Below are 24,864 nucleotides of genomic sequence, written 5' to 3' on the forward strand. Positions count from 1 at the left end.
ACTGGGATTTTTGCCCATTCTTCAAGGCAAAACTGCTCCAGCTCCTTCAAGTTGGATGGGATCTACTAGTGTACAGCAATCTATAAGTCATACCACAGATTCTCAATTGGATTGAGGTCTGGGCTTTGACTAGGCCATTCCAAACCATTTAAATGTTTCCCCTTAAACCACTTGAGTATTGCTTTAGCAGTATGCTTAGGGTCATTGTCCTGCTGGAAGGTGAACCTCCATTCCAGTCTCAAATCTCTGGAAGACTGAAACAGGTTTCCCTCAAGAATTTCCCTGTATTTAACGCCATCCATCATTCCTTCAATTCTGACCAGTTTCCCAGTCCCTGCTGATGAAAAACATCTCCACAGCACGATGCTGCCACCACCATGCTTCACTGGGGATGGTGTTCTCGAGGTGTTGGGTTTGCGCCAAACATAGCGTTTTCCTTGATGGCCCAAAAGCTCCATTTTAGTCTCATCTGACCAGAGTACCTTCTTCCATATGTTTGGGGAGTCTCCCACATGCCTCTTGGCAAACACCAAATGTGTTTACTTATTTTTTTCTTTAAGCAATGGCTTTTTTCTGGCCACTTTTCCGTAAAGCCCAGCTCTGTGGAGTGAAAGGCTTAAAGTGGTCCTATGGACAGATACTACAATCTCCGCTGTGGAGCTTTGCAGCTCCTTCAGGGTTATCTTCGGTCTCTTTGTTGCCTCTCTGATTAATCCCCCCCTTGCCTGGTCCGTAAGTTTTGGTGGGCGGTCCTCTCTTGGCAGGTTTGTTGTGGTGCCATATTCTTTCCATTTTTTAATAATGGATTTAATGGTGCTCCGTGGGATGTTCAAAGTTTAGGATATTTTTTATAACCCAACCCTGATCTGTACCTCTCCACAACTTTGTCCCTGACCTGTTTGGAGAGCTCCTTGGTCTTCATGTTGCAGCTTAATTGGTGGTGCCCCTTGCTTACTGGTGGGGCCTTTCAGAACAGGTGTATATATACTGAGATCATGTGACAGATCATGTGACACTTAAATAAAGTCCACCTGTGTGCAATCTAACTAATTATGTGACTTCTGAAGGTAATTGGTTGCACCAGATCTTATTTCGGGACTTCATAGCAAAAGGGGTAAATACATATGCATGCACCACTTTTCCATTTTTAATTTCTTAGAAGTTTTTGAAAAAAGTAATTTTTTTCATTTCACTTCACCAATTTGGACTATTTTGTATATGTACATTACACAAAATCCAAGTAAAAATCTATTTAAATTACAGGTTGTAATGCAACAAAATAGGAAAAACTCCAAGGGGGATGAATACTTTTGCAAGGTACTGTATATAATGTTAGACTAAAACGTAATAATTTCAAACCTTGCTTACATTTGTATACAATCACGTGTCTCTCTATTATGCGTGGGAATACTTGGGAACAGATATCTTAAATAAAAATCAATTGGAATTTGTTTCCTGGTGTTTTTCCAGTCTTTCCATGCCAAGATTGTGCAAAGCTGTCATCAAGGCTAAGGGTGGCTATTTGAAGAATCTCAAATATAAAATATATTGTTGAAATATATTGTTTACCACTTTTTTGGTTACTACATGATTCCATATGTGTTATTTCATGGTTTTGATGTCTTCACTATTATTCTACAATGTAGAAAATAGTTAAATAAAGAAAAACCTTGAATGAGTAGGTGTTCTAAAACTTTTGACCGGTAGTGTAAAATACTGGAAAAACACCAGGAAATCAACTCCAATGGATTTTTATTTAAGACATCTGTTCCCAAGTATTCCCACGCATAATAGAGAGACACGTGATCGTATTGTTTTATTTTCCTTTGCTCAGCAAAATTGGGGGGCCAAATAAAACCACTCACGGGCCAAAGTCGGCCCGCAGGCTGCCAGTTGGGGAAGCCTGCTATAGGCTATTTGTAGAAATTTAACCAACTGTGTCATTTGGTTTCTGTGTTTTTCGGAGCTTGCCATGTGGGATGGTGTATGCTAGAGAGACATAGCAGAAGACTTCTGATGTCTTGTGCTCACCCCTTTCCTTCGGGCAAGACTAGTCACACACACAAAAACATACACAGAGTTTTACATACAATAACTGGTTTATAAGGTATAAGAACAGCAAGAACACCTTCGTAATTGCCAATAATAATTTGCATACAGAAAGGTTACAAACAGTGTATTATATAGCAAGTTATATAGCTATATATTTATATAGCATCGTTCCTTTCAGCTTTCCTAAACTGTTTTTTTTATAGTTTTTTGCACCACCACACACTTTTATTAGTGAGTGAATAACTGCCTTAGGACTACAGTAGAACCTCAAAGATACAAACCTTAGATTTACGAACTGACCGGTCAAGCGAGCAGGCAATATTAACCTGAATGTTTTTTTTTTTTTTATCCCCCCAAAAAACGCATTAAAACAATATACATTAATGTAAATACGCAATTCATATTTTCTATAAAGGTGTATGTCAAAGTTATTTCAGTGTTCCTAACGACCTCCATTCTTGATCTGCGGCTCTACTGTCATTCATCTGTTTGTCCTCTGTATGATATTTTGACTTCGATCACAACGATGTCATTGGTTTAGGAACAAATATTTTGCCTTTGGCAGAGAAGATATAATATCAATCAGTGAAAGAACCTAGAATTTATGTTTTCATATGATTTAGTGCCCCTCGTGTAAGTTATGAAGCATCATGATCGGTCATTGTGCTTACTGTCAAACAGAACAGCAACCAGCTGTTCTCACCCACCATGGGTAGTGAGAAGGGAGTCTGTGGCCACACAGAGATGGATGAAACTGTCCATTCAACTCGTTTCACCTTTTCACATATGAGTTGCTAACTTTAAAAAAAAGAAGAATACGGATAAAGCTGTGCATAGACGTTTATCATTTCTGTTGTCCTCAACCTATGACTCCCATAGAAAAATCCATTGCCTCAATAGATTTTTGACGGATGCTAAATCTGTCTTGCCGCAACCTCAATTTATTGAAAAAGATCCCATAATGATAATAGTGTCTATACTAATACAATAATAACTAGTTCCGCTAAGTACCATGTGTATAAAGATTTGTATTAATTCCTGCTATATTCTGTTTATATTTGCACATCTATCAGCCCTGTGTATATATTATATTGTATATATTACCATAAAACACGTTTTCTTTGTTTGCACTGTTCTGTCTGTGGATCTGCCCAGAAGGGGATGAGTTTGCCTAATTTATAGTCTACTTAAGTAATCAGGACAGCCATTTTGCATTCTTGCGTTGCATACTTACATTGACTATAAATAAGCCTTTAGGATATACTAACAGAGGTAAACTTCATTTCTATTTCCCGTTAACATCTAAAGCTTGTCATTATTTGTCAGTCACCAAATATTGTACATTCCATGCAAAAAGAGTACATTCACTATAAAAAGAATTCCCATGATGAGCTTTGTGAAACGTGTATTTAGTTGTATTTATTTGTTTTGTATTGTCAAAATAGTTTTATTTTCATTAAAGCGCTGATAGAATAGTGATCCAATCAGTCTTCGTGATTGTATCTGTATATGAACCTATATACCTGATGCTGGAATTCACTGTCAATGGTAATAAATATAGTTAATTCATAGCATTGTATATTTAAGCAATAAGGCCCGAGGAGGTATGGTATATGGCCTATAAACCACGGCTAAGGGCAATCCCCACACACGACGCAACGCGGAGTGCCTGGATACAGCCCTTAGCCGTGGTATATTGGCCATATTTCACAAACCTCTGAGGTGCCTTAATGCTATTATAAACTGTTTACCAACGTAATTAGAGAAGTAAAAATAACTGTTTTGTCATACCCATGGTCTGATATACCACAGCTGTCAGCCAATCAACATTCAGGGCTCGAACCCAGTTTATAATTGGTAGTAGGTAGTTACAGTACCACTTGTTCAGTACTACATTTCGCCACTGGAGGGCCACATGAAGTAGGTTCTTAGCACAGAATGTGCTGAAAGCTATGTACAGTGCAGGAGATAAACAAGACTGGTCGTCTCTCTCTCTCTCTCTCTCTCTCTCTCTCTCTCTCTCTCTCTGATAGAAACAAATTCCTAAATGGTTGTGTAACCTCCCCTGACGATCCCTCTGTTACGGTGAACGATAAAGAATAAAAGGATGAGGAGGGACAAACGAGCTAAAGGCTGTCTTTAAGCACCGTTCGGATATCTGATACAGACATGGCCCAGTGAAAGTGACATTTTAGCTATCCTGTACAGTATAATTATCCTGGTTTGTAACTTGATAAAGTATTAACAGGATTAGGATACCAATAATAGGATATTGTGTCTATGAATGTACACAGGCCCAGGTTGTCAAACTTTTCACTGTGATTTTGCCCTCCTTTCTTTTTGGTGTATTCAATTATAAAGGAACTGTAATGTACACACCCCTGGTGTGGTATACGTATTAGTGGCCAGGGTTGTAGTGTGTAAAATGCGTGTGCATGTCATGTCTTAAACAGTATTTTAGTGTGTAATGTGTGGACATTGCCACAGGGACAGCAAATCATATTAGAGGTAATAATGTAATGACCGCTTAGCCCACTTGCCCTCCTCCGCCATTTTAAAAATTATACACCCCCGACATACGTAAGCTGTTAATTCTCTCTGCTGCACCGGCTCACACATCACGTCACAGTTTGTTCAGAGTGAGGAGAAGAAGGCGTGGGTCATTCCATGGCATGAGAACCAACCTACACAACAACACAATGGAAGCCATGATGTTCTAAGCAGGGCCAGGGACCTTCCAAATCCTCCCTCCCTCAGATCAGGGATAAAAGGGAAGAAGATTCTATTTCAGCACTACAGCAGCTCCATTGATCCTAGCAGTCACCACTTCCCTTCCCTCAGTCTGGCCCTCCCTGTATATGGCTGCCTGGCCTGCGGAGGAGGAGGCAGCAACCTGAGTAGAGCTGCCTCGATTCAAGCCGTCCATCATACAGGAGGCAGGGACTTACAGGAGGAGAACCTACCCAGCTAGGGCTGATGGGCTGGGGCTTAAGCGGGTGATTGAGTCCCCCGATCTCCAGTCTCTTTACTGTCCACCTGCAGCCTGCACCTCCCCCATCCTCCCATCCTCCTCCAGTCATTATTCTGGACCAGAGGGGGAGTACAAATACACAGAGAGGAGATAAGTGGCTGGGTGGAGCCGGTGGTGAAGAGAAGAGAGCTCTGTACTGTGTGTGCGGAAAAGGAAAATAAGCTGTCTTTATCTTCAGGGTCCCTCTCTATCAGTGGTGTGGTGTTGTTGTTGTTGTTGTCGTTGTTGTTGTTGCTGATGCTGATGTGTGGGCCAGAGCGGATGGAGATTGAAAAGTCAGGATTGTGAATGATGCTCTGTTGAAAGGAGGAAGTGCTGTAATTGCCTGTTGAATCGATCAGTTCCTGGTCCATCTGCCTGCCCAGCCCAGCTGATGTTGCTCTACCTCAGTCTGGCCATGGAGTCCAACGAGGATGGGGAGAATTGGAGGGAGGAGGAGAATGGAGAGAAGTGGATGGAGGACCAGTGGGAGAAATGGTACAGTAGTATTTATATACTGTAGAGTTAAACCAGGGTCACATTCATTAGGGTAAAAAGTAACAAAATGTTTTTCAATGGATAACTAAAACAAGTGTTTACCAGACAAGCGTTTATTTGCCATAAAGGTCTACACTTCTTGGCAGTGACGTACAGTAATGCTAATGTAAGACATAGAGGCCACACTTTTTCCTGTCTCTCTCGGCCATTCATGCAAACCCCAATGCACGCCTTTTTATTAAAGGGTTTAGAGCTTTTTGATTTCAGCACAGATGGTTGTCCACCTGGTTGTGCAACTGCCACCTACCATCAGGAGTATCAAGCAGTACCTCACTAAGGTGAAAGTGTGACTAAGTCGTCTGCAGAGAGCGACACCCCTGTGTTTACTCTCTCATTGATGTGTGTAAAACAGTGTGCCCCTGCCCTCAGCTCCCAGAGATGTTGAGTGACGGCGTGGTTTGTTTTCTGTAGTGTGGTGTGACGCAGTGTGTATGTCGTGTCCTCAGGCTGACCCATGACATCAGCCTGGAGGAGTTTGAGGACGAGGACCTTTCTCAGGTCACAGAGATCACTGATGAGGCTGGAGCCAGCCTTAACTACGATGACCTTGACTCTCAAGTAAGCTAATCTACATGTACACACACCAGACCTGGGTTCAAAAACAGTTTCAAAGTGTCAAATGTGCTCGGATTGCAATTTTGCGAATTTTCTATTGATCCATTAAGCCAGGCAAGCTCAATCAAGCACTGATCAAGTATTTGAAATTATTTTGAATAGTATATGAACCCAGGTCTGGTATGCACAGTGTGGTGCCAGCCTCAACTACGACAACCTGGATGACCAAGTAAGCTCCTCTACACCAGTTTCCCTCAACAAACTCCTCCCTCCCTTCTCCCACAACACACTGTCTGACTTCACACTGTTGCGGTCTTGTTTTTCATAATATGAATATTCATAACGGAAGGTTGAGATATTGAGATAAACGTCGCTCCCGTTGTATGCTTGCTGTTATTTTGGGGCCGTCGCTGTGAGATAGTAGCCGCAGCAGAAGCAGAAGCGGTAGTAGAATCCAGAGTTAGTAGTCCAAAGTCACTAATCAGATTAATGACTGCAGGCGGGGATGGTCTTGGTACACATGTGTTCCAGAGCCGAGTAGACCTAACATGCCACACGTCATTAAAGCCTGGCCATCACATCACTGGCCTCCACCTTTAGCCCTGCAGATATTCTACTAAACTAGCTGCTAGGGTGAACTGTCATTTTAGTATCAGTCAAATGGAGACGTCAGACCATACGTTAGCTTAGGGGAAGGTTGTATGACGTTGACACACAGTACAGCAGGTCTGTGTGCATCTTAATATTTTGTGGTTAAAGAAATTATTCCGTATTAACATTATCTTTAGATTTGACGTCAGTGTAAAGACGGTAAAGGTGTTACAGGCTGCTGTTGTATACCTCACAGAACAGAACAGTAGCCCAGCTTTGCTTGTGTTTGTTTTCAGGGTGGTTTATCCTACTACGGTATGATTGAATTAGAATGGCATTACAGTGAGCATGAGCCGAGAACGAGCCACAGTCTCAGGCTGCTGATGTCATTGCCAGGCCGTGATTGACTGGCTCTGCTCTCCTCCTCTTCCCCTCCCTTCCTTTTCTCCTCACTGAATCCCTTTCTCTCTCTCTCTCCACTTGCTCTCATTATTGCTTTCTCCACCTCCCTCCCTCTCCCCCTCCACCTCACTGAATGATTCTCTCTCTATCTGCTGCAACACTGCTGCCTGGCTCTTCCCAGGACCATGTGACGTGGCCAGCCAGTAGCGAGGCAGGGAAGGCAGACGGGCGGGGGTTCAGGGAAGTGCAGGCGGAGATGCTCCACTTGGACCTGATCGATGCTGAGGAAGAGATCCAGGAGGAAGAGGAGCACTGGGGCCTGATCCATGGTTCCCTCGACGACCACAGACTCAACCGGGAAGAGAGAGGGGCCGTCATTCTAACTCCTGTCAGGCAGAAACAGCCCAATGTGATAGAATTAAAATCTGCTGAACATCCAATCGCTATGGATACGTACAGGCCCAAGAGACCCACCACACTAGCGTTGTTTCCACAGGTGCAGCCTCAGCCTCCTCAGCCCCCCAGGACACAGGTGGGGACTGTTTATTTCTACCCTCTGTGATGACACGACATCATCACATCATCTGTTTGGTTCATATAATGTTGGATTAGCTATAGAAGGGAATCTGTAAAGAGGCATTAAAGGGGCTGCTTCTGTATCTTCCCAGTGATGACAGGCAGATCATATACTATATCATAGATCATATTAGGTTTGTTTGAAATATGAGATTCGATAGGATGGGATCTGTATAAGAGCAGTATAGAAGCTGGTAGCTTACACCCAGCACCAATTTACAGTAGAGATCCTGCTTATTTTCTCCTCTGTGATCACAGACCGTCTGTTTGGTTTAAATAATTAATGGGAGATCAGATAGAATTGAATCTGTATAGAATGCTATCTGTATCGAGGCAGCATACCTTACCCAGGCACCAATATAAATACGGATTTCCTTTTAATGTAATGTAAGCAGTATGTCTACAGTGTGTATTTGTTAATGTCGTTAAATGGAAATATTTTCATTTCACATTGATAGCCACTGTATACCAGAAAAGCATAATGCTGGGACTGTTGTGGTTCTCGATCGAAGCATTGTAACAGTAGAGGAAATGTTCATTCGTGTGATAATGGATGTGCTCTTTCTCTCTCGACGGAGCCCATGCTTGCGACTGTGTTTGTAGCATGTGCTCCATTTAACTGCTGTCCTTGATCTTTGCTGTCTGTAAATAGCACACCCTTCTGTCCTTCTGTGAGTCTGTCAGCTTCCCCGCCAGCTGAATGGCATCAGACAGGGAAGGAAGGGTGTGCTCTGCTGACTAGGGATAACGATGGAAAGGACAGGTCAGAGTCCATCAGTGTCAGTCCAAGGATAGGGCCGTTTACAATGACAATCCTATGTAGAGTGACTAAACGAGTGAGGATCTGTTCACTCATCTTTCATCCATTGCATCTCATGTTGATCTTTATAAAATATCTTTGATCTTTCCCTCAGAATAGACCTCTTGCCAGAGATTTTGTAGGTTAGTATCTGTCGTAACAAAAATGGTTTATTATTGCTTGGATGCTTTGATATAGTCCAGTGAGCTTCAGACCTGTCTTCATTGAAGAAGTATACGACGGGGAGAGGGCTGTCATTTCTCTGGCGGAGATTTGGAATGATCTTAGTAATTGCCCACAACGCTCAGCACGACCAAATACTCTACAGTCTCTAGTAGTAGAGTGCAGACTGCAGTTTGAATGTTTGACGGTTTCATCTTTTAACCTAAGCCATTGGTAGGATTATTGTAATGTATGTCCAGTGTGTATGTACTGTATGTATGATATATGTACCCACCCAAACAACTCCACCCAGTTATAACTCGTTAAAATCAGGTATAACCAGTTGAAACCAGTAATAATCAGATACAACCGGGTTATAATCAGTTATAACCAAAACATTAAGATGCTAAAAAGAAGATGTTTCAAAAAATCTGTTTCACAAGGACATTCATGAATGATGAGAACAATGTCTTTATGGCAGACTTCTGATTAAATTCAAAGAAGATCAGGAAAACCAGGATAAGGTGCGTGACCAGATGTAGGTTTGGATAACCTGCTACACTGACTGGTTAATCCTTACCCTGTCAAGGTTCCTTCCCATCAAATAACTTAACATCACATCCACTTTAGACTCAGACCCTGTCCATCTGGCACTCTAGGCAGACTAAAGCAAATGCTAAAAGTATTTGAAAGATTTTGAAAGTATTTCTTTTTTAACCCAGGTGTGGCCTGGGGAGGATAGAGGGAGGCCCAGGATGTTTTCCCCTCTAGGAGGTGTAATTCCTAATTCTGGCCCTGTCAGACCTGGTCACGTGACTAACGTCTCTGTGTATGGCACCACAACACGACCTGGCCTCAGAGCCCTGCTGCTGCTCGTGGTCTCACGCTGTGTTGGGAAGGATTAGGCTAACCATGTTTTATGTCTCACTCCTACTCTGTCTGAGTGGTAGCCTGGTACAATTACAGAGACACTTGAGCTCAAGGACTAGGGAAACAGGTAGTGAAAGCTTGATTCAGATAGCCTGGTCCCAGATCTGTTTGTGCTGTAGCAAGGCAGCACAAACCGATCTGGAACCAGGCTATCTGAATGGTGGTGTTCACTACCTATTTTCACAGTCCTTGAGCTTACATCCCCATCAAGATCAAGTGACTATAGCAGGGCTCTTCAACCCTGTTTCTGTAGGTTTTAGCTCCAAACCTAGTCGAGCGCCCCTGATTCTAGTAATAGTTAGCTGGTTGATAAGCTGAATGAGGTTAGTTACAACTGGGGTGGAGTGAAAACCAACAACAGGAGGCTAGCTCTCCAGCAACAGGGTTGTAGAGCCCTGCTCTATACTATATCACACCCACTCAGGTTTCTAATGTGATCAAGGTGAACGATTACTTAGAAACTTTAGCCCCTTTGTTGAGACTAAAAACCGGATTACTTTGATTGTGAACAACATCTGCCAGCCATATGTCACCATGGTTGTTGCCGTCACTATGTGTCCCACCTTGTTACATCACGCTGTTGTGAAGGATGGGTTGAGCCGTGTGTGTGTGTGTGTGTGTGTGTGTGTGTGTGTGTGTGTGTGTGTGTGTGTGTGTGTGTGTGTGTGTGTGTGTGTGTGTGTGTGTGTGTGTGTGTGTGTGCGTGTGTGCGTGCGTGTGCGCGTGTGTGCATGCGTGAGTACATATGTAAGCTGCATTGGCCACACACGTACGTAGGTGTGTGGCCAATGCAGCTTATTGGGCACACCGCAGTTCAATTATCATTACAGTCATCACAGTTGTTTATTTGGGCTGAACACTTTTCTGACAGTTAGGCTATTAGACATTATGATACTACTCTAAACTCTGCCGGTGCCATGTTGCCTGAGACCTGAAGAGACTTGAATCTCTCAGAGCAATACGACTGATTATGGTGGTGTCATGAATCAGACTACACAGTGGATGGTTATCAGTTGCTGGGGTTGGTTACTGTGGACAGGAGGACAGGAGGCCAAGGGGGAGGGTGAAGTGTACCAAAGTTTGTGAAGCTATGTGAAGAGTAACCTTTCCTGAGACCCGAAGACTTCAACCAAAGGGATAACAGCTACCAAAATGATAACACAGTCTTGATAAACAGTCAGTCCCATGAATTCCAAAATGTCTCATTTTCATTTCATAAATAGAACTTGGAGCATTTCAACATCAAACCGTTCTATCAACACAAACCCGACACACCAAAGAAACACACACACACCTACACACAGTTTCTCTCTCCTCCAGTTCCTGGCCATGGTAACCATGGTAACAGAGCCAGTTCCAGTGCCCAGCAGCAGCTGCATCACGACTGTGAGTCAGCATCATCACTGTGAATGGTCTCTATGACAGTGTGCTGCTGTGTAGTGTAACAGTCTTGACTTCCTCTTTATTGGCTAGCTCCTGATTCCTCTTCCTGGCAGCCGGATCAGATTGTGATGGTATGTGAGATGATGTCATCAGGGCTTGGTGAGTCTCGCCCCAAGCCAGCGCCATATATTTAGATGGCTGTGATCTCGCGTTACCGTAGTCCAAAGCCTCGTTCATCACTCGGCTGCAGGAGGCCTGGTACAGAGGCTAGGACTGGGTAAATGTGATTGACAGCTGAGACAAGTCATTGATCATCGAGCTGCTTGGCTAGAAAAGGGCTGTGGACTGACTGGGCTGGACTGTGCGGTAATAATAGAGAATAGAGAACAGCCATCTTCTTAGGCAGAACAACCACTCATGCGTTTTAACAGCCACTCCTTTGTGTGTGTGTGTGTGTGTGTGTGTGTGTGTGTGTGTGTGTGTGTGTGTGTGTGTGTGTGTGTGTGTGTGTGTGTGTGTGTGTGTGTGTGTGTGTGTGTGTGTGTGTGTGTGTGTGTCTAACTATTTTTGTGGGGACCAGAAGGCTAATGCTATTTCTATGGGGTTTAGGGTTATGGTTAGAATTAGTGTTAGGGTTAGAATTATGTTATGGGTTAGGGTTAGGAGCTAGGGTTAATTTTAGGGTTAGGTTTTTAGGTTAAGGTTGGGGTTAGGGTGTGTGAGAATTTCAATAAGCATTTTTCTACGGCTGGCCATGCTTTCCACCTGGCTAACCCTACTCCGGTCAACAGCACTGCACCCCCCACAGCAACTCGCCCAAGCCTTCCCCATTTCTCCTTCTCCCAAATCCAGTCAGCTGATGTTCTGAAAGAGCTGCAAAATCTGGACCCTTACAAATCAGCCGGGCGAGACAATCTGGACCCTTTCTTTCTAAAATGATCTGCTGAAATTGTTGCAACCCCTATTACTAGCCTGTTCAACCTCTCTTTGGTGTCGTCTGAGATTCCTAAAGATTGGAAAGCAGCTGTGGTCATCCCCCTCTTCAAAGGGGGGGACACTCTTGACCCAAACTGCTACAGACCTATATCTATCCTACCCTGCCTTTCTAAAGTCTTCGAAAGCCAAGTCAACAAACAGATTACCGACCATTTCGAATCCCACCGCACCTTCTCCGCTATGCAATCTGGTTTCAGAGCTGGTCATGGGTGCACCTCAGCCACGCTCAAGGTCCTAAACGATATCTTAACCGCCATCGATAAGAAACAATACTGTGCTGCCGTATTCATTGACCTGGCCAAGGCTTTCGACTCTGTCAATCACCACATCCTCACCCCCAGACTCAACAGCCTTGGTTTCTCAAATGATTGCCTCGCCTGGTTCACCAACTATTTCTCCGATAGAGTTAAGTGTGTCAAATCGGAGGGCCTGTTGTCCAGGCCTCTGGCAGTCTCTATGGGGGTGCCACAGGGTTCAATTCTTGGGCCGACTCTTTTCTCTGTATACATCAATGATGTCACTCTTGCTGCTGGTGAGTCTCTGATCTACCTCTACGCAGACGACACCATTCTGTATACTTCTGGCCCTTCTTTGGACACTGTGTTAACTACCCTCCAGACGAGCTTCAATGCCATACAACTCTCCTTCCGTGGCCTCCAACAGCTCTTAAATACAAGTAAAACTAAATGTATGCTCTTCAACCGATCGCTGCCTGCACCTGCCCACCCGTCCAGCATCACTACTCTGGACGGTTCTGACTTAGAATATGCGGACAACTACAAATACCTAGGTGTCTGGTTAGACTGTAAACTCTCCTTCCAGACTCACGTCAAACATCTCCAATCCAAAGTTAAATCTATAATTGGCTTCCTATTTCGCAACAAAGCATCTTTCACTCATGCTGCCAAACATACCCTCGTAAAACTGACCATCCTACCGATCCGCGACTTCGGCGATGTCATTTACAAAATAGCCTCCAATACCCTACTCAATAAATTGGATGCAGTCTATTACAGTGCCATCCGTTTTGTCACCAAAGCTCCATATACTACCCACCACTGCGACCTGTACGCTCTCGTTGGCTGGCCCTCGCTTCATACTCGTCGCCAAACCCACTGGCTCCAGGTCATCTACAAGACCCTGCTAGGTAAAGTTCCCCCTTATCTCAGCTCGCTGGTCACCATAGCAGCACCCACCCGTTGCACGCGCTCCAGAAGGTACAGTATATCTCTCTGGTCACCCCCAAAGCCAATTCCTCCTTCGGCCGCCTCTCCTTCCAGTTCTCTGCTGCCAATGATTGGAACGAACTACAAAAATCTCTACAACTGGTTAACACTTATTTCCCTCACTAGCTTTAAGCACCAGCTGTCAGAGCAGCTCACAGATTACTGCACCTGTACATAGCCCATCTATAATTTATCCCAAACTACCTCTTCCCCTACTGTATTTATTTATTTAGCTCCTTTGCACCCCATTATTTCTATTTCTACTTTGCACTTTCTTCCACTACAAATCTACCATTCCAGTGTTTTACTTGCAATATTGTATTGACTTCGCCACCATGGACTTTTTTTGCCTTTACCTCCCTTATCTCACCTCATTTGCTCACTTTGTATATAGACTTATTTTTCTACTATATTATTGACCGTATGTTTGTTTTACTCCATGTGTAACTCTGTGTTGTTGTATGTGTCAATCTGCTTGCTTTATCTTGGCCAGGTCGCAATTATAAATGAGAACTTGTTCTCAACTTGCCTAGCTGGTTAAATAAAGGTGAAATAAATAAATAAAAGGGTAAGGGTGAGAGTACAGGTTAGGTTTAGGGTTAGGGGTTAGGGAAAATAGGATTTTGAATGTGACTGAATTGTGTGTCCCTACAAGGTTAGCTGTACAAGACTGTGTGTGTGTACGCACACTCTTAAAGGGTGATGTAATGTTTATCAAAGAAAAGTTACATCTAACTATCTTTCTCTCCTCTCTCTCTTCATGTCTCTCGATCTTTACCTCTCTCTCTGTCTGTAATATCATTGTAGGACAAGGATACAATTAACAACAACTCATTTGGAAAGAAGGACACATGGAAGGAGAATCTGTCAAACTCAAACTCCTCCTCCCCCCACATAACAGGTGAGAATGGGATATTCACTGGTTTAAACCATATACTGTATGTGTATACAGTACTTTCTTGTGAGAGTAATACCAACATTACCTTTGAACAAGGCAGCAACGTTTCTGTTCGCAGAAGTGGAAGCATTTAGAAAATGACAACTTTCAGTGGCATTTTTCTACACCTTTTTATTTCATTTGTGTCAATGAGCACAAAGTAATTGCACGTATGTCAACACTACAGTACAGTATTTTATTCAACTCCAATCCGCTAATCCCTTCATAAGGTGACCCTGACATGAACACTCACAGTCATAATCCTTAAAATGTTCAAGAAATAGAAAATATTAAAAGCCCAACATCTTCGGTGTTCTCATACTTCAGTATGATACATACAATAAGAACGTTGGCCAGGAAACCCAACAATGGCTCTCATCCTGTAACTCTTTACCGTGCTGCATGGATACTGTTACTGTAGCTGCATCCCTTATAATCCTTCAGCAGTTTGAGGCCTAATTAATAATCTTTTGTTTTTGCTTGTGTTGTTGTTTTGTTTGTGTGTGTTAAAGGCGATCTGACACCCACTAATGAGCAGGTCAACGATGAGTCTAAAGTCCAGCAGCACAACGATGGCTCTGTGGCCAAACAACCCCAACACAGAGGCACAGTACCAGAGAAGGCAGTCAAGGCATACAGCAAGGACTACTCCACGTTCATCTCACATGGACCTTCAGAATCACGGGGCAGGCAGCGTGACGCAAAGCAGCGGGATAAGAAGTCCTCCACTGCTCCACACAATCAGACTACAGCAGCAAAGCCGAAAGCAGGCAGTATGAGAGACAAAGCTGTGGATGGGGATAGGGATGGGAGCAGGGGGCGAGGAGGACAGGGGCAAGGGCGGGGATGCTGCCGTGAGGAGGAGCGCCAGCCAGAAGCCACGGAGGAGATCTACCTGACACCGGTACACCAGAAGAACACAGACACTGACCGTCCAGACTCTGACCGTCCCTTCCTGTCTCAGAGCAGCGAGGGCAATCGCATGTCAATCAGCTCTGACACGGAGGGACCCCCAGCGTACACAAACACTGCCCTCCCCAACCGAACCAACCCCTCCATCTGCGAGGAGGACGAGGTCTACCTGCACCCCCCTGCACCTCCTCCACGTTCCTTCTCCATCTCCTCATGCTTTAGGCCATCTGACAGTGAGGGAGGGGAGCGGGAAAGGGGGTTGTGGGACAGGGGCTCTAAGTCTAGCTCTAAGGGTGAGTCGGGGGGGTCGGGGGCCCTGCGGACTGCACGCGCTCAGAGCTCCGAGGCCGATGGCCTCTCCTATGACTCTGTTAAGTACACCCTAGTGGTGGACGAGCACGCCAAGTTAGAACTGGTGAGCTTGAAGCAGTGCTACCAGAGCTACAGTGATGAAAGCGACACAGAGACGGTATATGAGTCAGCCAACGAGGAAGAGGACTATGAGGTGGATCACAGCGAGCTGAAGAGAGAAAGGAAGTCATCACGTCTGTCGAGGGCTTCTTCGTCCTCTGAGGCAGGAGTTGGCGGGGGACCTCGAACACGCAAGTTCCGCAATGTTTTCGTGAACAGACATTTACACTCCTCTGGTGAGTTTTGTGTGACTGGCTGCTGCCAATTACCCTTTTTTTCCCGAGGCAGACCTGGCTCAGGATAATGCTCATACTCAATTGTATTGTAAATTCATTTCTTACTTCAAAGGAATTACAGAAGTTAGAATGCCTTATTTAACATGATTGAAAGACACCAAATTCAGCAAAGTTACTCCTGTATAGTACTCTTGTTTTGGCACTTTGTTATTCCATTTTTATCACAGTGACCTAAAGCTCCTCTCCTGCCTTGTGTGCTCCAGGTGCGGAGTCCTTTGGCCTGTTTTCCTGTGTATTAGATGGAGTAGAGCAAGAGCAGAGCCACAGAGCTGTGTTCAGGTGAGACATTGAATGGTTTTACTCTTTATAAAAACTTGGTTTATATAAAAACTCATGAATAAGCCATTATAAATGAGTTATCCGTAAGTGATAATCAACGATGAGCGTTCAATGGGAAAAGTTGCATTATTTGCCCGAGAGCGCATAGAGCCACGGCAGCTAGCCTAGTGGTTAAGAGCGTTGGACCAGTAACTGAAAGTTCACTGATTTGAATCCCCAAGCTGACTACGTAAAAAATCTATCGATGTGCCCTTGAGCAATGCACGTAACCCTAACTGCTCCTGCAAGTCGTTTAGGATAGGACCGTCTGCTAAATGACATGTATATATATTTATACCATAGCGTTGATGAATACTGGTTCTGATTGGTTAGAGAGCATTCCAGAATGGACAATAAAAGCATATAAACCATATAACGGAACAGTTGTAAAAGATATCGGGACACCTTGCAATCATGACACAATAAGCACCTACACATGCAAACCGTACAAAGTTACAGAAAGATAAACCAACAACAACACAAACGAAATTGGATACAATGTAAATGCAGGTCCAACGAGGAAAAAACTTAGCTAGCTAGCATTGATTTGTTTTTCAGAGACATATGTTTTTGGAGCATCTGATCACCTAACGTGGTGAGTGATGAACATGAATCCTACTGTTGCAGTCTTGAGGCATGTAGAGCTACAGTTGAAGTCGGAAGTCTACATACACTTTAGCCAAATACATTTAAACTGTTTTTCACAATTCCTGACATTTAATCCTAATAACAATGCCCTGTTTTAGGTCAGTTAGGATCACCACTTTATTTTAAGAATGTGAAATGTCAGAATAATAGTAGAGAGAATAATTTATTTCTGCTTTTATTTCTTTCATCACATTCCCAGTGGGTGAGGTTTACATACTACACTCAATTAGTATTTGGTAGCATTGCCTTTAAATTGTTTAACTTGGGTCAAACGTTTCGGGTAGCCTTCCACAGGCTTCCCACAGTAAGTTGGGTGAATTTTGGCCCATTCCTCCTGACAGAGCTGGTGTAACTGAGATAGGTTTGTAGGCCTCCTTGTTCGCACACACTTTTTCAGTTCTGCCGACAAATTTTCTATGGGTTTGAGGTCAGGGCGTTTGTCACGGCTGTCAGAATGATCGGACCAACGCGCAGCATGTTGTAGTTCCACATCTTTTTATTTATAGAGAAACGTTGCAATACACCAAATACTAGAAATACAGAAAACAACAAACCGTGACGCAGAGAGGAAAACACACTACTCAAAATTAACAACCCACAAACCCAAAAAGAAAAACCCCCTACTTAAATATGATCTCCAATCAGAGGCAACGAGGACCAGCTGCCTCCAATTGGAGATCAACCCATAAAAACAACAACATAGAAATAGAAAACCTAGAACACAAAACATAGAAATAGAAAACAAGAAAACCAACCAAACACCCCCTGTCACGCCCTGACCCATCTACTATATAAAATGACCTCTTACAAGGGTCAGGACGTGACAGCGTTGTGATGGCCACTCCAATACCTTGACTTTGTTGTCCTTAAGCCATTTTGCCACAACTTTGGAAGTATGCTTGGGGTCATTGTCCATTTGGAAGACCCATTTTTGACCAAGCTTTAACTTCCTGACTGATGCCTTGAGATGTTGCTTCAATATATCCACGTAATTTTCCTGCCTCATGATGCCATCTATTTTGTGAAGTGCACCAGTCCATCCTGCAGCAAAGCACCCCCACAACATGATGCTGCCACCCCAGTGCTTCACGGTTGGGATAGTGTTCTTCGGCTTGCAAGCCTCCCCCTTTTTCCTCCAAACACAACGAAGGTCATTATGGCCAAACAGTTCTATTTTGTTTCATCAGACCAGAGGACATTTCTCCAAAAAGTACGATCTTTGTCCCCATGTGCAGTTGCAAACCGTAGTCTGGCTTTTTTATGGCTGTTTTGGAGCAGTGGCTTCTTCCTTGCTGAGCAGCCTTTCAGGTTATGTCGATAAAGGACTCATTTTACTGTGGATATAGATACTTTTGTACCTGTTTCCTCCAGCATCTTCACAAGGTCCTTTGCTGTTGTTCTGGGATTGATTTGCACTTTTCGCACCAAAGTACATTCATCTCTAGGAGACAGAACGCATCTCCTTCCTGAGTGGTATAATGACTGCGTGGTCCCATGGTGTTTATACTTCCGTACTATTGTTTGTACAGATGAATGTGGTACCATCAGGCGTTTGGAAATTGCTCCCAAGAATGAACCAGACTTGTGGAGGTCTTAAATTTTTTTCTGAGGTCTTGGCTGATTTCTTTTGATTTTCCCATGATGTCAAGCAAAGAGGCACTGAGTTTTAAGGTAGGCCTTCAAATACATCCACAGGTACAACTCCAATTGACTGAAATTATGTCAATTAGCCTATCAGAAGCTTCTAAAGCGATAACATCATTGTCTGGAATTTTCCAAGCTGTTTAAAGGCACAGTCAACTTAGTGCATGTACACTTTTGACCCACTGGAATTGTGATATAGTAAATTATAAGTGAAATAATCTGTCTGTAAACAATTGTTGGAAAAATGACTTGTGTCATGCACAAAGTAGATGTCCTAACCAACTTGCCAAAACTATAGTTTGTTAACAAGAAATTTGTGGAGTGTTTGAAAAACGAGTATGTAAACTTCCGACTTCAACTGTATGCTGTCAAATACTCCCACAGTTCTAGACTAGTTTGACCAGTTGTTTTCAGCAACTGATATTTTTTTATTTGGTTGTCATATTGGAAAGTTTGTAGCAACAAACTATTTAGCTAGCTTCTAGCCTAGTTTTTAATATGTATTGAGATATCCTTGTAATGAACAGTGTCGAGTGTTCAGAGAAGAAGGAAAACTTTCCGAGCTATGCCAGGCAAAATCGAGCATTATCAGCTCATTGTCATGGATGTATCCAAATGAATGTCAATAGAAAACAGCTACTTTGCTGTTATTCTGTCTGCAGAGGTCGTGACTGTGTTAGCTGTAGCTAGCTAGCAAGCAAGGGATAAGAATGTTGCCAGAGGCCTCCCGAGTGGTGCCGTGGTCTAAGGCACTGCATCGCAGTGCTAGCTGTACCACTAGAGATTCTGGGTTCGAGTCCAGGCTCTGTCACAGCTGGCCACGACCGGGAGACCCCTGGGGCGGCGCACCATTGTTTCCGGGTTAGGGGAGGGTTTGGCCGGCAGGGCTGTCCTTGTCCCATCGCGCTCTAGCGACTCCTGTGGTTGGCTGGGCGCATGCATGCTGACATGGTCGCCAGTTGTACGGTGTTTCCTCCGACACATTGGTGCGGCTGGCTTCCGGGTTGGGTAAGCAGTGCAGCTTGGCAGGGTCGTGTTTTGTAGGATGCATGGCTCTCGACCTTTGCCTCTCCCGAATCCATACGTAAGTTGCAGCAATGGGACAAGACTGTAACTACCAATTAGATATCATGAAGTTTGGGAGTAAAAAGTAAAACAAGTAAATACATTTTTCAGTTGATATCTTCATTTATATAAGCAAACTAGTACTTTCTAATTTTTTGGTTGCTAGAGACGCCATCCAGTCGTTCGTTCGATTAGTTCAATATTTATGGATGTGACCCAGTCATTCATTCTTTATGTTCCGTTGCCATCCTGCTGCTGGCAGCGTTCTTATCCCTCGCTAGCTAGCCAGCTAGCTACGGCTAACACAGTCACAACCTCTGCAGCCAGAATAACAGCAAAGTAGCTGTTTTCTATTGACATTCATTTTGGATACATCCATAACCATGAGCTGATAATGCCCAATTCTGCCTGGCATAGCTAGAAAAGTTTGCCTTCTCGTCAGGACACTCGACACGTTCATTACCAGGAGATCGGATTGCATATCAAACACTAAGCTAGAAGCTAGCTAAATAGTTTGTTGCTAGCAAACCTGCCAATATGACAACCGAATTATAAAAATATCAGTTGCTGAAAACAGCTGGTCAAACTTGAAACATGGGAGGATTTGACACCATAGCGGCATTTGCGTGCAACAGTAGCCGGGACCAGAGAAATTCATGTTTATCACTCACCACGTTAGGTCATGAAATGTTCCCTTAAAAATGTGTCTCTGCAAAAACAAATCAATGATAGCTAGCTACGTTTTTTCCTCGTTGGACCCGCGTTTACAATGTATCCAACTTCAGTTTGAGTGGTTGTTTGTAGCAAGTACGGTCTGCATGTGTCGGCGCTTATTGTGTCATGATTGCAAGGTGTCCCAACATCTTTTCCAACTTTCCCGATATATTTTCCAAATGTCCCATCTGGTTTAAATGTCCACTCTAGAATGCCCTTCCAGCCAATCATAAATGACTATTCAACAATGCTGTGGTATAAAATGATTATAATGACTTTGTCTAACAATAACGTGCCAGTATATCCCCTCCAAACACCGGCTCAAGCCCTAGAATGGACTTCTAGCCAATCAGAGACGAGTACTCAACAATGCTGTGATATAAATATTAATAAATGCTTGAAGCAATCTTACACAGGGTCCTCCTTCAGGTACCGACAAACACATTAGAGATTCATTACATGGATTAATATCAAACATAACATCATAGTGGTCAGTGTGATTAACAGCTCATTATCAAGATAATGCAAAAAAACACTTTGTAAACACATTTGATTGATTTATTGATTGAATGATTAACCATGCTGTCTGTGTGATTAACAGGTTTGTCCCTCGCCATGGCGATGAGCTGGAGCTAGAAGTGGACGACCCTCTGCTTATGGAGGTTCAGGCTGATGACCTGTGGTGTAAGGCCTACAACATGAGAACTGGGGCCAGCGGCATCTTCCCTGCCTACTATGCTGCCAAGGTCACCCAGGAACCCATCAAAGGTATCAAATTTGGTTTATACTGTTTATGATGGTTTATTTAATCCATTAGACTGGCTTTGAACACAGCAAAGGTACTGTCATCAATACACTTTGGGCATCAGTGTTTGGTTATAGGATCAATATAGACGTTCTATGAAATGCATTCAATTCATTAGCCTGAGCGCAAGTCTGTGCCCTCTTGCCAACTCCTTGTCCCTTATTGTCATGCCAAACACGTTTGCCCATAGAAGTCGGCATTTTGGCAAGAGAGCACAAACAGTATAGGATGGAGAGGATCTTTAAATAGCCTGATTTGGCTCTGAATGAACCTCTACTGAATAATATGCTGACAAATAGAACTCTAAGTGTGTCTTTGCCCTTGCCTTTGTCTTACCCTATCTCCGTTAGAAAACAAAGATGACTGGGTAGACCGGTTCCGAGTGAAGTTCCTGGGTTCTGTTAACGTACCCTACCACAAAGGCAACGATGTGCTTTGTGCTGCTATGCAAAAGGTACAGTATCCGCCCCCCTGGTGGTGTGTTTGGGTTAGTAATCTAAACCATCATTTCACAATCCTCAGTCGGAAGAACAATACGGACAGAAAGTGATTAGGCAGCCTATTGTACTTACAGCAAAGTCTGAGAACGGATTGGCTTATTTAAAACCTGAGTGGATATGCTGACGTGCACATGTAAACAATCAAGCGGTGCTATTGTTTTCGTCAACAGATTGCTAACAACCGCCGGATGACCATGCAGCCTCCCTCTGCATGTATTCTGGAAATCAACATGAAGGGGGTGAAAATCATTGTGCAAGATGAATGTAGGACCTCGGAAAGAGTATGTCCTCTCTTATACACTGATATATGTGTTCACAATGCCTCACTGTTATTAGTTTATGCATCAGTGTTCAAGGCCCATGTAAATACACATTTTCCATTTCGATTAGCTAGATACATGTCGTGATAAGGAATTTTCCAGTCAGACCAAAGTTAATCCTGTAAGTAATTTGAAGTCATAGATTAGTCATAGTCCCTCGTACGTTTGTCATGCATTGGAAAATACAAGTATGGAGTATTTTTGTAGGAATGGAAAATACAGTATAACTAGACCTTTTCAAAACAGGGTTCAAACAAGGTTCAAAACAAGGTTAAGTAAGACTAGATATTTTCAAAACAGTCTTGGGTGGAAAGCAGCAGTCATTTAGCAGGGTGGACATTTCCCTCGTGGGATACTGTGGTCCTATGGTCGGTGACAGAACCCCTCTTGCATAATGACCACTTAGTCTTAAGACTTTTTAATCCTCCTCACTCGTGGTTCCACCAATGTGTATCCCATTGGACTGGCTTACTGTATGAGTAAACTCTCAGACACAGACCATAGGGTCTGAGCCTAACATTATGTTCTGTTCTTACCGAGGTATGGTGTATGGTGTGGTGTGGCCTGAGAGTCAGTCTGTTTCTGCTCTCTTGACAACTCTTTATTGAATTGCCATGGCAAACATGAGCAGAAAACAGACTGGAACCCAGGCTATGCCAGTATGATGCATTCACTCAGGCCCAACAGCCACTGTACCCATAGAAATAGAATTAGCACATTCTAGAAGTACTCTCTAATTCTATGACATCACATGCTAGTGCAGGAACTCACCGTGACTATCTCTCATCTCTATGTATATTTTCACAGGGGGATAAGTGCTTTCACTTTTTTCAGCTTAAGAACATCTCCTTTTGCGGCTGTCACCCAAAACATAACAAGTGAGTAAATGACACATGCTAAACTAAGGAAGTCATTCAACTCCAGGCTACAGGCCTATAAATACCAAATCAGATTGATGGCCACCGCACCCACTAGGGCAAAAACTGGTTGAATCAACTTTCCATGTCATTTCAACTCCAAAAGATGATGTGATGACGTTGAATCAATGTGGAAAACTGATTGGATTTGCACAGTCATCAATGAAAGGGAATTTAGTCTTTTTCACTTTTAACTTTTAACCTAAATCCAATGACATGGTGCCATTTTTTGTTGATTCCATGTTGAATCCACGTTCGTTGACAACTCAACCAAACGTAAATCAAAACTAGACATTGAACTGACATCTGTGCCCAGTGGGCAACTTATTTAACAAAACTTAAAGAGCTGTATCTCAACGGCAGAAAGACTAGCAAGTAGCAACTACTGTATCCGGAGCATGTTGTACCACGTCTCTCCCATTGATTCCAGGTATTTTGGATTCATCACCAAACATCCTGATCACCAGAGGTTTGCTTGCCATGTGTTTATGTCAGACGACTCCATGATGCCTCTGGCTCAGTCTGTTGGGTACGCTCTCTAACATTTCTCTCTCCTCCTTTCTCTCTGCCACTCATCTTCTTACTATCCAAATATGCTAATGAATATGAACATCATACTGTTTATAATAATACATTGTTCTATTCACAAACTACTACTCACTATTTGTACCTAACCCCTCTTTTGTTGTTCCTGCCCATAGGAAAGCCTTCCAACTGTACTACAAGGAAACGGTGGGCTACTCATGCCCAACAGAGGACATCTTCATTGAGTAGCTTTCTTCTCGCTATAGTACATTTCTCCAACGTTGTGTCATGATGAAACAACTTGCATGGTGGATTACTGCATTGAATGGTAACGCTTTTAGTAATATTGATCTGTCACACAGGTCTACTTGGTGCGGCTTCCTATTCACTGTCATGTTTCCACAGCACAAACATGTCTACAGAAATACCCAAACTAAAGCATTACCAATCCTATACAAAAGAGCATACATGTATCTTCCTTAAAAAAGGTAATTGGACAAAAGTACAGTACTTTTAAATGTAGTGTGTGAAGCCAAATGTAAGGACCGGCACTACAGTACAGAAAATCCCAAAAGTAGTTACAGATTTCAGATCTAATTCAATATCACACTCAATATCAAAGATAGAATATGTTTCTATATATGTGGCTTTACGAGCAATTCCAAATGAGATGAGATCACTATATCAAGTCACCTGGAAACTTGTCTTTGTACAGAGGAAGACAGAGAGGCAGTGATTTCAATCTGTCTGTATGTTGTCCCTGGACTGTTTTTAAAATCACACTGTGTTTGATTTCAGAATCAGTTAGTATGTATGTTGGGTGGGAAAGTGTATTAATGGATTAATGGTCCCCATCACATCATAACAGGCTTTTAATGAAGTCCAGTTCATCATTCTCACCAATGAACTCTGACTAGGGCCTGTCATCTATCTCCCAATACCAAAAAGGTGAATTCACTTTTCTTTTTCTCTTAATGTGACTCCGTACAGCCAAGGCTTGTGGATTTGACAACTCTTAACGCAGTTCCACCTCTGACACCTCCAAAACAACTGCTATGTGGATGTCGGCCAAAGCGGATCTGATTTAATAGAGCCCATACGCCTACTGTAACTTGGAAACAATATTTTGGGCCCAAATTGCAAGGTGGGATTACCGTATAAGGAAAATACTTTAATAAATATGATCTTGGAATCACTGTGGTCTTTCCACTTTAAAAGTCACCCGGAAGGCATGTGTTCTAAAATCATGTTTTCAAACCACAAGTAGTGCCTATTTTGTAATTATTGTGATTACTGTATACATTATGTATTTCCTTTTTATTTGAGAAGGATATCCTGGCACTGTGGGACAGATGTAATACCTGTACAATATAAATATGATGTTTGTAAATGAAATGTCCTACAGTAAGTTTGATCAAACCGGGTGTGTATTGCATGATATCAATGTCAAACAAAACAATGTAGAGAAAAAAAAACACAGGATGCCAATTCTTGTCATTAAATGTGAAGGTGTTTACATCCTCTCTGAACTTTATGATTTATATTTTCCTTGATGATTCCATCTCTAAACAACCCTCTAAGAGGCAACCTGAGGTGTAAAAATCTTCCTGAC

The 24,864-nt window shown here is 43.0% G+C and overlaps 1 protein-coding gene across 1 annotated transcript; it reads left to right on the forward strand.

Annotated features, from left to right (window-relative positions):
* The first annotated feature begins 4,391 nt into the window (after positions 1-4,391).
* mapk8ip1a (mitogen-activated protein kinase 8 interacting protein 1a) lies at positions 4,392-24,786 on the forward strand. Its single transcript, XM_014147802.2, has 12 exons — positions 4,392-5,560; positions 6,067-6,178; positions 7,350-7,700; positions 14,048-14,141; positions 14,690-15,736; positions 16,000-16,075; positions 20,787-20,953; positions 21,341-21,444; positions 21,661-21,771; positions 22,618-22,688; positions 23,158-23,256; positions 23,429-24,786. The coding sequence occupies exons 1-12, from the start codon at positions 5,457-5,459 to the stop codon at positions 23,499-23,501; spliced, it is 2,409 nt and encodes an 802-aa protein (XP_014003277.2). The 5' UTR covers positions 4,392-5,456; the 3' UTR covers positions 23,502-24,786.
* Positions 24,787-24,864: the final 78 nt, after the last annotated feature.

This window comes from Salmo salar, chromosome ssa16 (assembly GCF_905237065.1).
Source record: "Salmo salar chromosome ssa16, Ssal_v3.1, whole genome shotgun sequence".
NCBI classification, from domain to species: Eukaryota; Metazoa; Chordata; class Actinopteri; order Salmoniformes; family Salmonidae; genus Salmo; species Salmo salar.

Bases quoted from the DNA above. Each gene is read 5' to 3' on its own strand.
- mapk8ip1a (XM_014147802.2), top strand. From the start codon at position 5,457: ATGTTGCTCTACCTCAGTCTGGCCATGGAGTCCAACGAGGATGGGGAG. The intron at 7,701-14,047 runs GTGGGGACTGTT...ATATCATTGTAG, and splicing joins CTCAGCCCCCCAGGACACAG to GACAAGGATACAATTAACAA. The intron at 16,076-20,786 runs GTGAGACATTGA...TGTGATTAACAG, and splicing joins AGCCACAGAGCTGTGTTCAG to GTTTGTCCCTCGCCATGGCG.